At 35.8% G+C, this 15,989-nt stretch overlaps 1 protein-coding gene across 1 annotated transcript; it reads left to right on the top strand.

The window, feature by feature from the left end:
* Positions 1-1,073: 1,073 nt before the first annotated feature.
* LOC131621033 (putative HVA22-like protein g) lies at positions 1,074-3,328 on the top strand. The gene is made up of 7 exons (XM_058892240.1): positions 1,074-1,302; positions 1,465-1,537; positions 1,642-1,740; positions 1,982-2,038; positions 2,128-2,191; positions 2,513-2,728; positions 2,817-3,328. Exons 2-7 carry the CDS (start codon positions 1,506-1,508, stop codon positions 3,192-3,194), a joined length of 846 nt encoding a protein of 281 aa, XP_058748223.1. The 5' UTR covers positions 1,074-1,302; positions 1,465-1,505; the 3' UTR covers positions 3,195-3,328.
* The last annotated feature ends 12,661 nt before the right edge of the window (positions 3,329-15,989 follow it).

A 15,989-nucleotide genomic window follows, 5' to 3' on the forward strand; every position in this document is an offset into this window, starting at 1 on the left:
AATATGCAATATTTTAAAAAAAGGACTGAACCAGACGGTTCAACCGGTTGGACCGTGAACCGAAGATGAATTCGGTTGTGTCAATCTTCTAAAATTGTCAGTGGGTCAAAACTAGAGTAGAACCAGAAAAACCGGATTGAACCGTCCAAAACCATTCGAACCATAGAATCGAAGTCGGTTTTGTAAAACGGTCCGGTTCAAAAAAATGCATTAAATTGGTCTTTTTTTTAAATTTAATATGTAAATATCAAAACTTAAGATACATTCTCCAATCACAACAAAGAATTATGTGTTTTTATTACAAAGATATAAATTTTTAAATTTTGTCATTCTGTTATAGTTTTTCTTTCAAGTTTCAACCACACTCCATATATTCGTCGTAACTCAACTCAAATTTGCCTTTTATTGATCAATTAAATATGTTATATTGTTTTTTTTATTCTATCTTTTAGTTTATGTATTATTAATGGTCTGAACTTTATTTTAATTATTAATTATTATGTTGTATTACTTTACTTTTTGAATTACTTTACTAATATGTTATATTTTATATTTATCATTAAATTGAATTTTTCAAAAACTTTCTTTAACTCAAATCTTGAGGTTTAAAATTTTAACTTGAATGTTTAACTTCCACCCAACACATCAAATATCTCTCTAATTTCTAAGTATTAAAATAACAATAGTTGTCTATTAATCTAACTTTATGAGAGTAGTTGACCTTTATAACATATTATATTTAGATCAATATCTATAATTAAGCATTAACCACCCAATCTGCCACAATCACAACGTGCTCTTCCACTAAAATCTTCCCCTATTAACAAACTTAAGTTAAATTAAATATATTCATCATGACATATTCCCACACTAATCAAACAACCAATCACACATGGCCAAATTGCCCTCACACAGGTTCGTGTCCAACCACCAAACCATGAATCCGTTTTTCCAAACAAAACCAACCCTAAATTTAAAGAGAATCACACACACCCTTTCATTAATATTCGGTCTTTTCTAATTTTCTATAATTATACAAAAATAATAAAATATTTATATGTCATTGAGCATTTGTGTTGCCTCTGATTAAAGGCTTCTTTCAAGAGAAAGAGAGAATCAGAGGCCATTTCTTTCAAAAAAGAATAAACCTCGTTTCTTTCTAAAGAATAATAAAAAACTTGATTCTGTAACTTTTCATCTCAAGTTTTTGTTTGGGGCACCCTAGTTAACAACACCACATAGGTTTGTTATTCGGGTGCCTCTTTTCATTCTGAGACTCAGAATCTTGTTCTACAGCGACAGGTAATCATGTGATGTGATGCATGCAACTTTTTTTTTTCTTATTCTCTTGTTTTTATGTTGTTGAAAACGACAATTTTCTTATGATAAAATCCAACATGGTAATTTTTTACATTTTTTATTCAGAATCTGATGGGTTAATTAATTGTTTGGTTTTGTTTTCAGGTTTGCATAGTTTGTGGTTGTGTATATTATAGCGGTTGAAAATGTTGGGGGATTTCATCAATCGTATTCTCATGTATGTTTAATTAATTTTCATATAATATGGAATCAATATTTTCCCGTTTATTTTTTGAGTTATTGTTGTGTTATATATTTTTAATCTTCAATTTTGAATTGCAGTCTTCTTCTTGGGTATGCTTACCCGGGATTTGAATGCTATAAAACCGTTGAGAAAAATAGGGTTGATATCGAAGAACTTCGATTTTGGTGCAAATATTGGTATGTAATAATAATATACATCTTTTTTCAAATCAAAATTTTTTAAGATAGATGACATAAATAACTGCAATAGCAGCCGTAATATTAGATATTGTTAAAAATTGTCGTCAAGTATTGATGACGCGCCTCAATCCTTTGTGGGGATGTCGTTATATCGCGTCTCAACCCTGTGTAGACACATCTATATCGTGGTTTAGATTATGTTATGTTATGTTGTAATTTGTGTGTGATTTATTTGTAGGATTATTGTGGCACTCTTCACTGTATTGGAAAAGTTTTTGGATATATTTATTGCATGGTAAGTATTGAATTTTTCAATAATAATTATTGTTGCATTCTTTAATAATTTAACTTCATCTTTTGAATTCAACCTAAACTTCTATGAAGGTTGCCAATGTATGGAGAGGTGAAGTTGATATTCTTTGTCTACATGTGGTATCCTAAAACAAAGGTAAGGCCTATTCTTTATATGTCGCCGATCTAGGGTTCAATCATTGGCTGCTGTAGTATGTATTGTAAACCGTTGGTTCAGAGTAAAATTGTCTAAAGTTTTAGAAGGTCGTTTTAGAAGGTTCTGTGTAAATTAATCACGAATTGAGTGTGGCAAATAAAATAGAGGTTCTATTTTGTGGTGGTTTAACGCTGACAAATAGTTTATGAAGTCTCTTTCGCCACAGTAAACGTGTCAAATTTTGAATTATGTGCAGTAGCCCACTTTACACGACTCTGATATGAGTTCAATACTTGACTATTAATTGTTATAAATGTGCAGGGAACAAGTTATGTATACGAGACAGTCTTGAGACCATATGTATCAAAACATGAAAATGACATTGATAGAACATTGCAAGAATGGAAAGCTAGAGGATGGGATTATGTAATATTTTATTGGCAATATTGTGCACAATTCGGACATTCTGCATTTGTTCAGTTTCTTCAGCAATTGGCTTCTCATTCTTCTAAACTTACCCCCAAGTCCACTATTCCGGTAAATGACATCAATATTTTTTTTTTTGTTATTAGTTACTTACATTAGACACATTTTAATGTAACAAATTTACACTAATCAATTGCAGAAAAGTGATGAGCAAGGTCAAAATGTTGAACAAATATCAACAATGCAATCATCCTTCATGAAGCAAAATAGTTCACTAAGCAAAAGCAAGAAATGGCCAACAAGTCCACCATCATCACCGGGTATAATTAACCGTCACATCTCGGAGACAACCAAGTCGCAAACGACACATGTCAACGTTGATGCTCAAACCGAATATGTAGATGAAGAAGGAGATGAAGCATGGGAGACTGAATCCGTCTCAATAGACGAAGCTCAAGATGAACCGCGCGCAAGTGTGAGCGTTAAGGATAGAATCAACCGAGCACGCGCAAGACTCAGACGATTAGATACTCAAAATCCTCGAACCCCTAAGACCCCGCAGCGTCGACAACTGTAAAAATGTACATAACTACTATATAGTATTTACCTTAATTATTTCCAGCAAAAACAAGATAATGAGGCAAAAGAACTCAAATAGATTCTGTTTCTCTTTCTTATACATGTATTTAATAAAAATTCATTCATTGGCCACTTTGCAATAGTTAGTTAGTTACTTTAAGTTGAGTTTTCAGATACTCATGAATAATATACTTTGATCAAATAAGAGAAGCATGTGTGTGTTTCAAGTTAGGCATAGAAGCAAAGAATTAGTACTTGACTCCTTGTTTGATTGCGGGGAATATTTAGTGGGTTCAAACGACAAAGTTTTGGTGAAATGACAAAAGTTTTGTAGGTTTTAAGCACGACATATTTTGTTAAAATTAGTTCTTTTTTTTTATAAGCAGGATAATAATGGGGGACTATGAGGATAAGAATACTTTAACCTTTTATAGAGACCAGAGAAAACACGTATCAAGTTATTCTCTTAAGTTCTTGCTTTGCTCTTGGATGTGAATGATATCTTTTAAATAGAATCTAATATCTAGTGTTCCACATCATCCAACAAGTTCTGAACCATATTATAGCCTAAATTTGACATCTTGTTTTTATGGAAGAAATTCTCAAAATTGTAGAGATGATTGAACCGAGAGTTATTTATTACCAAATAATTGTTGAATATTATGAAATTCTTTGTGTCGAAACAGTATTCAACAGAGTGTAGTAATTGTATTCGACAGAGAGTCAAATATAATAAGTAATTGTCGAAGTTTGTAATTGTCAAAGGAGTGTACTTTGACAGAGTTGAACTTAACAATTGTTTTGTGTTAGTGTTGAGTTAGCTAGTTAGTTAGAGTTTGCTTGGTGAACAAGAAAACTCAAATATAAATAGGGAGATACTCTATCATTGTAATAATGAGAAATTGATACTTGCAAATAAAAGCATTGAGTTACTCTACAGATCAATACAACTTCTTCTTCCCCTTTTCTCCCTCTCTCAAAATCTTAATTTCTCGTTTTCTTTTCTTCTCAAATCTCTATGTAGCGAAATCATCTTACAACCAAGGTGTGGTTGATTCACTCGAGTGAAGAGTGAAGAACAAGAGGAGTGATCAATTAGAAAGATCGATTAGTGTTCATTAAGATTGATTCAGATTATCTCCAAAATTGAGGTTAATTCCAACATATGGTATCTAGAGCATTGACTGCGATTCTCGGGATGCAAAGCACAATGAATCATCCGAACGGGTATTTTCCAACAAATCTTCCAATCCTAAAAGATAAGAATTATAAGAATTGGTGCAAGTTGATGAACGTTTTTTTCAAAAAGAGATTGTGCTTGCTTGTTACTTGTTCACAAGATAGGTGATTAGTCAAGGAGCTTAGTCAAATTAGAGTTTTGTGGCTCACAAGGTGGCTCAATCTTTCTTATATGTTAAATTGATTTCCCTCATCAATATCCAATTCCAAGTGAGGTTCAAATCAAGATCAACAACTTTCAAATTCATCTGGTACACAATTAGGGTTTTTTTGACCTAATTCTCTGTAAAGTTGACTTTTGATCAAGACAAAGTCTTATGGCTCAAAACATGATTCAAAGATCTCCAAGCCTCATTATAATCCACTCGTAACATTTATTTGGCTAGAAGAGCTTGATTCAATTGATACTTGAAAGAATGTAATTCAATTGGAAAAAGTCAACTGTCTAAGATCACCTTTGACTTTTGAGAAATTTGGTCAACCATAGACTTTTGAAGATCAAAATCATGAATATGAGATTATTGAAGTCATTTTATCAAGAATAATCAATAAAATCAACCAAGGAATCAGAAGTCAAAGTTAAGGTTTTGACTTTTTCATGAAGAAATCACATGTTTTATGCTCAACTTTGAATGCTCATAACTTCTTCATTGAGCACTCCAAAGCTCAAATTGAAGAGGAAGTGAAGATTTACAACCTTTTTCCTTGTGAAGAAATTTCCAAAAATGAAAGGATTTCAAGTTATGAAGCCATGAAGTTGCTAACTTTTTCCATCACTTAGAAAAAATTTCATGAAGGAAAATTTGTTCTTTAAAAGTAAGCAACTTTGAAGCCAGCATGAATGAGTCAGAACATAGAATATGTTTCAGAACACATAATATGTATCAGAGCCATATAGAATGTATCAGAACAAATAGACATAATGTTTCAGATCATATTCTATCATCAGAATATCTGAACATTCTTCCTTCTTGCTTCTGATTCTGAAGCTTCATAGCACTCAGCTTGCTTCAAGAATCCAAGAGCTTGATTCATCTTGTTGCTTCTTATGTTGATCTTGAGTCTTCAATTCCTGCAACAACACAACTTAAAGTATAGAACTTTGCAAGTTCTGTTAGTAAAGCAACTGATTAAATCAAATCATTTATCACATATTTCTCCCCCTTTTTGTCATAACATCAAAAACATAAAAGACTCAGATGAAAAAACAAAAAGAAACACATGGAAGAAAAAGATAATTTTCATTGAAGTTCAAGCAGACAAAAATACAGAAGTACAAGAAGATAAGGAAGAGAAGATGCACAAAACAGATGCAGCAAAAGCAAAAACAAAACAACTAAGACTCAATCTAAGATGACCCTAGCCTCGACAAGATCCTGGCCAACATCTCTTGAACCCCATTGTTGTGCTCATTCTGCTTCTCTATGAAAGCTCTAAACTCAGCATTGACTGAGCTTTGCTGATCCTGGTTCTTCTGAAGAACTTCCAGAGTCCTTGCAAGACGGGAAGGTTCATCAGAAGAAGCTTCATAGCTTCTATCCAACGGGATGGCATTGTGATCTGTAGCTTCCATTGATAGATCATTTGCATGGATTTCCTCAACAGGAACTGATTCAGCAACATGATCTTCTACATCTGCTTCTTGCATAGAAGCATCTCCATACTCTGCAGCAGGAACCTCAGAATCTCCATTCTCAAGTGCCTGAAGAATGGCAGCTAGATTCCTGGGGGCAGAAGGACCTTTAACTTCTGGTGGGTCAACAACTTCTGGAATGACCAAGCTTGGGTCTTCCTTAGAAGGGTTTTCCCTCAAAAAGTCAAAGAGAGTCTTGAAATCTCCGAGCAGAACAGGATATTGAGGTATCCAGACCACAATCTCCCTGCAAGGGTTAGCTTCCAATGCAGCAGCCAGTCTTGCTTCTTCCAATTCATCCACAAACTGCTTCTCTTCCAGGGTATATCTCCCTCCGAGACGAGCAAACCAGAAATCTTCATAACTTCTCAGAATTCCACGAGGCCGTGGAGCAGCTTCTACACAGGCTTCCTGAAGTTCTAAAAACAGAGCATCTGATTCTCTACGTAAGATCCTCCAGAACTTCCTCATAGCGACGTCATTCAAGCCATAACTTTTAGCAATTCTGAGGGTATCAAAGATACTTCTGAGATTCCTCTTTACTTTTTCAAAAATTACACCAATAGGGTAGACAAGGCGGGATTTTATTTTGGTTTTTGAAAAGGCAGGGTTGGGGATGAAATACGGTTGAGGTTCTCTATCCAACCTATAAGAAGATTTTGCTTCATTATCGGACTCTAACACAACCAATTCAGCTTCAGGACGAGGCTTTGGAGTGTAATTGCAGTCACGGAGCAGTTGCTCATGTGATGCAGAGGTTGGAAGATCAGAACCACTATGGTTGTTTTGAGAGGTGGAAGGAATGTGTTCAAAGTTGGCATGAGGAGGAGGTTGAGAGATGGAGATATTTGAGTGAGGTGGAAAGAGAGTTTGAAGAGGTGGTATATCCAAAACAGGATTGATGGTGGGTGGAGAAGAAGGAATGGTTACAGGAGAAGATGGAGGTGTAAGAACATGGACATTTATAGGTGATTCTGATGGGGCTTTTTCTGGTTCAGGGATAGGGGTAACCGCTATTGGTGCAACTTCTGAAATACCAGCAGGAGTAGAATCAGGTTCAGAAATACATATACCTTTGGATGCTTTCTGAATAGCTTTGACCACAGCCTCAGTCTTCTTCTGTTTCTTACTCTTCGGCTCTTCAACAATCTTTGTTTTGCCGCTAGAGATCTCTTTCCTTCTGACGCTCGCCAGAACTTCCTGCTGATTCACAGGCTCTTGAACATCAATTTCTTCATCGGAGTCTTGAATTATTAGCTTCCTTTTTCTGGTTTTCTCCTTCTCAACAACTTCAACAATCTCAACATTGTTATTTGACTTCTTCTTCTTCTTCTCAGCTTCCTTCTTATTCTTCTCAAAATCAACAGAAACAGCTTTAACAACCTTCGCAATGATTTCTTCCGGAACAACTTCCTTCTCAGTGGTAGCAGCAACTTTCTGAACTACCTTCACCTGATTAACAGAAGGATGATCAAACTTTCTTTTGGTTCTTTCTTCCTTCTTTCGATTTACTTTAATAGGAGCACCTTTCTCTTGATCTTTAAGACTTTTATCCTCTTTTTGTGACTTCAGATACCTAGTTCTGACTTCTGGTACCTCACTATTGAAGAAGGTTTCAAATTTAGCTAGAACAGGTTCTCTTCTGATTCTTGTTCCAGCAAGAGGTTGGGGAGTGTTGATGATAGTCTTAATCACCTTCATCTTCTTTAAAGTGAAAGCATTCAAGCAGGCCCCAGAGGTGACAGCAAGGTCTTTGATAATACCTTCAGTTTCCAGGTTCTCAACAATCTTGGAATGAACCAGAAGATTTGTGATAATTCTACCAAAAGGAATGGTGGTACAACCTTTTTCTCTGAAGGCATTTCTGGAATCCTTCACAGCCTTCCACATATGGTTGAAGATAATGTAGATAGCATCAACCTTCTTCTTAGTGGCAATGCAATACAGAATGTATTTTTGCTCATTGCTGACGAAGTCAGAAGCATGTGTCCCTTTCCTATGATAAAAACACCCAAGAAGAATCTTGGTCCAGATTTTGTAGAGGTGTCTCATGTCTTTGACATTCTTTGTTTCATTTACGTCTATGTAGAGAGTAGATAAAACATCTTTCCAATTAGCCCTTTGATCGATTTCAAAAACTCCCTCAGGGTTTCTTAGATCAAACATCATCCTTAGTATATTCTCAGTCACTACCACAAACTTTCCATGGACGAAAGACAAGATTGATTTGGGGGCGACAACTGCATGTACCCAGAATTCCTTGACAAGATCTGGGTAGACTGGTCCACAGAACTCAGCGAACAACGAAGTCCATCCTTGAAAAATTATATCTTCTTTGAGATGAAATTGGTGTTCTTCAATGTTATCAAAATCAACCATGAGTTCACATAGAACTTCTAATTTATCCTTAGGAATGGAGCACGCAACGACTGGAGTGAGTTTCTGATTTGCTTCATCTTGAATATGGAGAGGAGCAGATGAACCAGCATTTTGAGATGAAGAAGCAGCCATTGAAGCAGAATGAACAAATAAGAAGAACAGATTCTGGGTTTTCGGTTAGGGTTTTAGAAGAGACTAAGAAGTTATCAAAAGAAAGTATGCAAGAAGAAAGAGATAATGGGAGCGAAAAAGATAAATGATATGATTTGAAAAGAATATATAGAGACGGATTTAAAACAATATGCAATAAAATTTTGAGAATGAACAGTTACAGAATCAAAAGAAATCAATTACATTAAATGGTGAGTGACGTTAGGTGAGAGAACGTGGTAAATGAAATGATTTAACACAGATACCTAGATCGGCGTCTTTTCAACTGCACGCTTTTTACTAACCGTACAGACACGCGTTCACCATCCGAAATGTATTTTTCTGAAAGAACTTCACGCCTTCTAATTCTGATCACTGCTTCTGATTGTCATTCTTTAGAAATGATCTTGTTCTGATAGGATCATCTTTCTTTCCAAGGATCACATCTTCTGAATGAGCTGATGCAAGTCTAGGTGATCTTCTGACTGTTGGCTCTTCAGAAATCCTGAGATTCTCTAAAGATGCAGCAACTTGATCTTCTGATCCATTGCTTCTGAGACTATCAGCTTCTGCAGCTTTGCTTCTTGGTTCTACTACTTCTGATATATCAATATCAAAATCTGCAAAATTCTCAAACTGCTTTGGTTTTTCAAGACCAAGCTTATCATCAAACCTGATATTGATTGATTCTTCTACAATCAATGTTTCAGTATTGTATACTCTGTAGCCTTTAGAGCGTTCAGAATATCCAAGAAGGAAACACTTTTGTGCTTTAGAATCAAACTTACCAAGATAATCTTTAGTATTCAGAATAAAACATACACATCCAAAAGGATGGAAATATGAAATGTTGGGCTTTCTGTTCTTCCACAATTCATAAGGAGTCTTATTTAGAATAGGTCTGATAGAGATTCTATTCTGAATATAACACGCAGTATTTATTGCTTCTGCCCAGAAGTGCTTAGCCATATTGGTTTCGTTGATCATGGTTCTGGCCATTTCTTGTAGAGTCCTATTCTTTCGTTCTACAACTCCATTTTATTGTGGAGTTCTAGGACAAGAGAAATCATGGGCAATACCATTTTCTTTGAAGAACTCCTCAAAGAATTTTTTTCTCAAATTCACCACCATGATCACTTCTGACCTTTATGATTTTACACTCCTTCTCAGTTTGGGTCTGAGTGCAGAATTCAAAGAACATTGAATGAGACTCATCCTTGTGTTTCAAGAACTTTACCCATGTCCAGCGGCTATAATCATCAACGATGACTAATCCATATTTCTTCCCTTTGACAGATGCTGTTTTGACTGGGCCAAACTGATCAATGTGCAAAAGTTCTAACGGCCTTGAGGAAGAGACAACATTCTTAGACTTGAATGCAGGTTTGGAGAACTTGCCCTTCTGACATGCTTCACAAAGAGCATCTGATTTGTATTTCAGATTAGGGAGTCCTCTGACAAGATTTAGTTTGTTAATCTGAGAAATCTTTCTCAAACTAGCATTTCCTAATCTTTTGTGCCAGACCCATTGCTCTTCAGAAACAGACATAAGACAAGTCACCTTCTGATTCTTAAGATCCTGAAGATCTGTCTTATAAATGTTGTTCTTTCTCTTGCCTGTAAATAGGATTGAGCCATCCTTCTGACTTACATCCTTGCAAGACTTTTGATTAAAGATTATGTCATAACCATTGTCACTTAATTGACTTATGGACAGTAAGTTATGAGCTAATCCATCTACTAGAAGAACATTAGAAATAGAAGGAGAGTTACCAGACTTTATAGTTCCTGAGCCAATAATTTTGCCCTTCTGATCTCCTCCAAACTTCACTTCTCCAGCAGATTTAAGCACCAGGTCTTGGAACATAGACCTTCTTCCTGTCATGTGTCGCGAGCATCCAGAGTCCAGATACCATGACATGTTGTGCTTTTCCTTCTTTGCAGCCAAGGATATATGCAATAGGAATAATCTTTTCCTTAGGTACCCACATCTTCTTGGGTCCTTTCTTGTTAGTTTTCCTCAAGTTCTGATTGAACTTGGGTTTAGCATTATATGAAATAGGAGGAACAGAATGATAGTTTATGTTCTGAGTTCCATGATATTTCTTAGGTTTTGTCACATGCTTCTTGGTGTGTGTTATGTGAAAGCTTTGAGTGTGTGATGTGTGCCTAATATCATGGGAGTGGCCAAATTTAAATTGGTTATACAGAGGCTTGTATGATATTTTCATATCATCCACAGATTCAAGCTTGTATGGGATTTCACCCTCATAACCAATGCCAGCTCTTTTGTTTCCTGACACAGCATATATCATAGAAGCAAGTTGACTTCTGCCAATACTTCTAGATAAAAACTTTCTGAAACTTAAGTCATATTCTTTCAGAATATTGTTCAGACTTGGAGTAGATTTTTCAGAGACAGAAGGAGATCCAGTATTTTTGGATAAATTTAAAACTTTTTCCTTCAGTTCAGAATTCTCCACTTCAAGCTTCTTAGTTTCAAATTCAAATAGCTTTTTCAGCTTCTTGTATTTGATACTAATCTGAGACTTGAGTTCCAGAAGTTCTGTTAGACTGGAAACTAACTCTTCTCTAGATAGTTCAGAAAATACCTCTTCAGAATCTGATTCTGATCCGTCGTCCATTGTGGCCATTAGTGCCAGATTTGCCTGCTCATCTTCAGAGTCTGATTCTGATTCTGAATCATCCCATGTTGCCATAAGACCTTTCTTCTTATGAAATCTCTTCTTGGGATTTTCCTTCTGAAGTTTTGGGCACTCACTTTTGAAGTGTCCTGGCTCATTGCATTCATAGCACACGACCTTTTTCTTGTCATTTCTTCTGCCTCCAGAGGATTCTCCTCTTTCAGGCTTCTTTGAGCTTTTGAAGCTCCTGAACCTCCTTTGCTTGCTTTTCCAGAGTTGATTGACTCTTCTGGAAATCATGGACAGTTCATCATCTTCTTCTTCTGATTCTGATTCTTCAGAATCTTCTTCTTCAGCCTGAAAAGCGTTAGTGCATTTTTTAAAATTAGATTTTAATGCAATAGACTTACCTTTCTTCTGAGGTTCATTTGCGTCAAGTTCAATCTCATGACTCCTAAGGGCACTGATCAGCTCTTCCAAAGAAACTTCATTCAGATTCTTCGCAATCTTGAATGCAGTCACCATTGGGCCCCATCTTCTAGGCAAGCTTCTGATGATCTTCTTTACATGATCAGCCTTGGTGTAGCCTTTGTCCAGAACTCTTAATCCAGCAGTCACAGTTTGAAATCTTGAAAACATCTTCTCAATGTCTTCATCATCCTCCATCTTGAAGGCTTCGTACTTCTGGATTAGTGCAAGAGCTTTGGTCTCCTTGACTTGAGCATTTCCTTCATGAGTCATTTTCAAGGACTCATATATGTCATGAGCCGTTTCCCTGTTAGATATCTTCTCATACTCAGCATGAGAGATAGCATTCAGCAAAACAGTCCTGCATTTGTGATGATTTTTGAATTCTTTCTTTTGATCATCAGTCATTTCGCTTCTTGTGAGCCTTACACCAGTAGTTTTAACAGGATGTTTGTAACCATCCAACAGAAGATCCCATAGATCAGCATCCAGACCAAGAAAGTAACTTTCCAGTTTATCTTTCCAATATTCAAAGTTTTCACCATCGAATATTGGTGGTCTAGTGTAACCATTGTTACCATTACCATTGTATTGCTCAGTAGAGCCAGATGTAGATGCAGATGTATTTGTTGGAATTTCACCAGCCATATTTTACTGAAGCGTTTTTCTCTTCCTGAATCTTTTCTAAACACAGTTAAGTGCTTGCACCTTAGAACCGGCGCTCTGATGCCAATTGAAGGATAGAAAAACACTTAGAAAGGGGGGGTTTGAATAAGTGTAGTCTTAAAAACTTGAACGATAAAAACAAATTGCACAGTTATTTTTATCCTGGTTCGTTGTTAACTAAACTACTCCAGTCCACCCCCACGGAGTGATTTACCTCACCTGAGGATTTAATCCACTAATCGCAACAGATTACAATGGTTTTCCACTTAGACAACTTCTAAGTCTTCTAGAGTCTTCTGATCACAACTTGATCACTCTAGGAACAGCTGCTTAGAGACCTTCTAAGACTTCTCTAGAGTATACTGATCACAACCCGATCACTCTAGTCCTTTACAATTTAATGTAAACAAATTCTAAGAGTATTACAATTGCTTCTTAAAAGCGATAATCACAAACTGTGATATTTCTCTTACAGATTTAAGCTTAGACTCACTAAAGTATTACAACAGCAATGTAGTGAGCTTTGATGAAGATGAAGTTTCTGAGCTTTGAGTTGAACAGCGTTTCAGCAAGTTAATATTCACAGAAATTGTCAAGAATTGGTAACCTTGCTTCTCATCAGAACTTCATTTATATAGGCGTTTGAGAAGATGACCGTTGGGAGCATTTAATGCTTTGCGTATTCCGTACAGCATTGCATTTAATGTTTCACTGTTTTGTCAACTACCTCGAGCCTTGTTTTTGCTGTGACTACTGACATTGCCTTTAGTAGCTTTTAACGTTCCTTTTGTCAGTCAGCGTAGCCTGCCATCTAGTACTTGATTCTGATTTGTTCTTTGTAAATACTACGTTGAAAATCATCAGAGTACAAACAGCTTGGTGCAGAGCATCTTCTGATCCTTTGATCTTGATATGCTTCTGAGCGTGATTCCATGACTTCAGTGCTTCTGCTTCTGAACTCAAGTTCTTCTGATGCTTCTATAGACCATGTTCTGATTCTGCTTGACCATCTTCTGATGTCTTGCCAGACCATGTGCTGAAGTTGCATACTGAACCTTCTGAGTCAAAGCTTCTTAGCGCTGATTTGTGCATACTCTTTATATATTTCCTGAAAAGGAAATTGCATAGGATTAGAGTACCACATTATCTTGAGCAAAATTCATATACATTGTTATCATCAAAACTAAGATTATTGATCAGAACAATTCTTGTTCTAACATTGTTGATAATAGGTAGCTGCAAAAAGGAGATCGAAGGCTTCAAATGTGATATGAGCAAGGAGTTTGAAATGTTTGACCTTAGAAACATTTCATACTTCCTTCGTATCGAATTCTACAAGAGTAGTACATGCCTGATGATGCATCAATGAAGATATGCAAATGAGATTATCAAAAGATTTTAGATGGAAGACTGCAATGCAACTTCGACGCCTATTGAACCAAGATTCTAACTGTCGAAAGACTCATTTGAAGATGATGGTTATCCAACATAATACAAAATATTCATTGGATCATTAGGACAAAGCCTGATCTAACATACACTATGGGTATGGTGAGTAGATTAATGCGAAAGCCAAAGGTATCACACCTTGCAGCCACAAAGAGGATACTAAGGTATCTCCAAGGAATTCTCGACTATGGCATTTTGTTTCCTACAGTAAATGAAGGAAAAGAATGCAAACTAATGGATTACATTTACTCAAGTTGGTATGATATTGATGATGATGATGATGATGATAGAAACTCCACAAATGGTTGTGTGTTTATGCTAGGTGGTGCACCAGTTGCTAGGAACTCAAGAAAAGAACCAGTAGTAGTGTTGTCATCATGTGAGTTTGAGTATATAGATGCCTCTCTCTATGCATGTCAAGAAATATGGATATTAAATTTTTTCGAAGAAATCACAGGGAAGAATCATGAAGCAATAATCATGAAAATTGATAACATGTCTACTATCAATGTGGAGAAGAACCCGATAGCACATGGAAGAAGAAAACACATCGAGATTAGGTTCCATTATCTTCGAGAGCAAGTAGCAAATGATAAGTTGAACTTGGAACACTGCAGAGCTGAGAATCAGATTGCAGACTTCTTGAATAAGGATGTGTGGGTCGAACTGTTCAAGAGATTGAGAACTATGATGAATGGAGATAGCTTAGACACAATGAATTAGGTGGTGTGTTGAATATTTAACTTATTGAATTAGGTGGTGTGTAAGAATTATATTAATCCCCTAAATTAGTGTGTCTAAGTTATCTTCTTCGCCTGGTGTGTCCATTCGCTCTTGTTCGATACTTGGAGAAACTCCATATATCATTTCATTATTATCTCATATTTCCTTAGCGGATTAGCAATTATAAACATATGGAGGAATTGATTATCATCCAATGACATAAGTAAAACATTCTTAGTTTTGAAATCAATTTTCAACTTTTTCTTTTCCTCTATGGTCCAAAGGAAATTGGATTTATCTACTACTCCATTTATATGGTGAGTAGGGATAAAGAAACCATTGATTATAGTTTCTCATAACTCAAATTCAATGCTTTTGAATGAAATTGTAAATCTAGCTTTCCATGGTCTAAAACTATTACCAATAAACAGTGGAGGTATGTTTAGGAAAGATCTCTTGTTAGAAATGGAGTTGGAAGTAATCCTCCTTCTAAGACGATTAGTCTTTGAATAGAAGTTAGGCTCTGGTTCCGTTTGTTGAGCATGTGACTCCACAAACATGAGAGAGTGAGTGGTGGTGATTTGTGGGAGTTTGAAAAATGACAATTTAAAAACAAATTGTTTTCTAAATCATAGTTAAAAAAGACATTTGAATAAAATGTTTGAATATCGCAGCGGAAAATCAATTGAAGGAAAATAAACGAAAAGTAAAAAGATGGGAGTAAAGAGATGAAACCAAAATTTATAGAGGGTCGGTCTAATTGAAGTGAGCTAATCCTCTCCCCAAGACTTGATCTTTAGAGCATTCAGTAATGCTTATGAGCTTTTGTATTTTAATCTCATGAGCCCCCTTATACAAGGAAAATGAAATTCCATATTAACTTTCAATCAAACAGCGAACAATGGACTGAAGCGGATGTTTTGAACTAGTTAGTCTCCCAACTGAACTTGGGTTTTACACGGGATGACCATGAAATGAAACCCTCTTGAAGTAGTTCCATGTTAACTTTAATGAGTGTGTTATTCAGCCAAAATACTTTACAATAATGCCCTTATGTTTTTACAAATTATTGATCACTTAAATACGATCAAGTGAGCTCTCACACTTTCTCTCTTTCACACTCTGAAACTTCAAGACTTTACCGAATATACCAATCATATAGAACGTGTTTGAGTCTTCTTGGCGATGATACTTGATATATCTTTAAGTCGAACACCATCATCGATGGTCATTAAACACTAACTCTTCAGCTTTATTCGAAGGAAGAGTTTTGAACAAACTGTCTTATGCATCTTTGACTACTTGACATGCTTTCTTGGATTTGTGATTTAAGATCATATTGAATCTTTATAATTGTCTTCAAAGGTTGCATCTTCAAAAGTTGTCATCATCAAAACCAAATCATGATAGTCATGACTTGCTTTAGCTTTTGATCCCTTCT

This window comes from Vicia villosa, linkage group LG1 (assembly GCF_029867415.1).
Source record: "Vicia villosa cultivar HV-30 ecotype Madison, WI linkage group LG1, Vvil1.0, whole genome shotgun sequence".
Taxonomy (NCBI): Eukaryota; Viridiplantae; Streptophyta; class Magnoliopsida; order Fabales; family Fabaceae; genus Vicia; species Vicia villosa.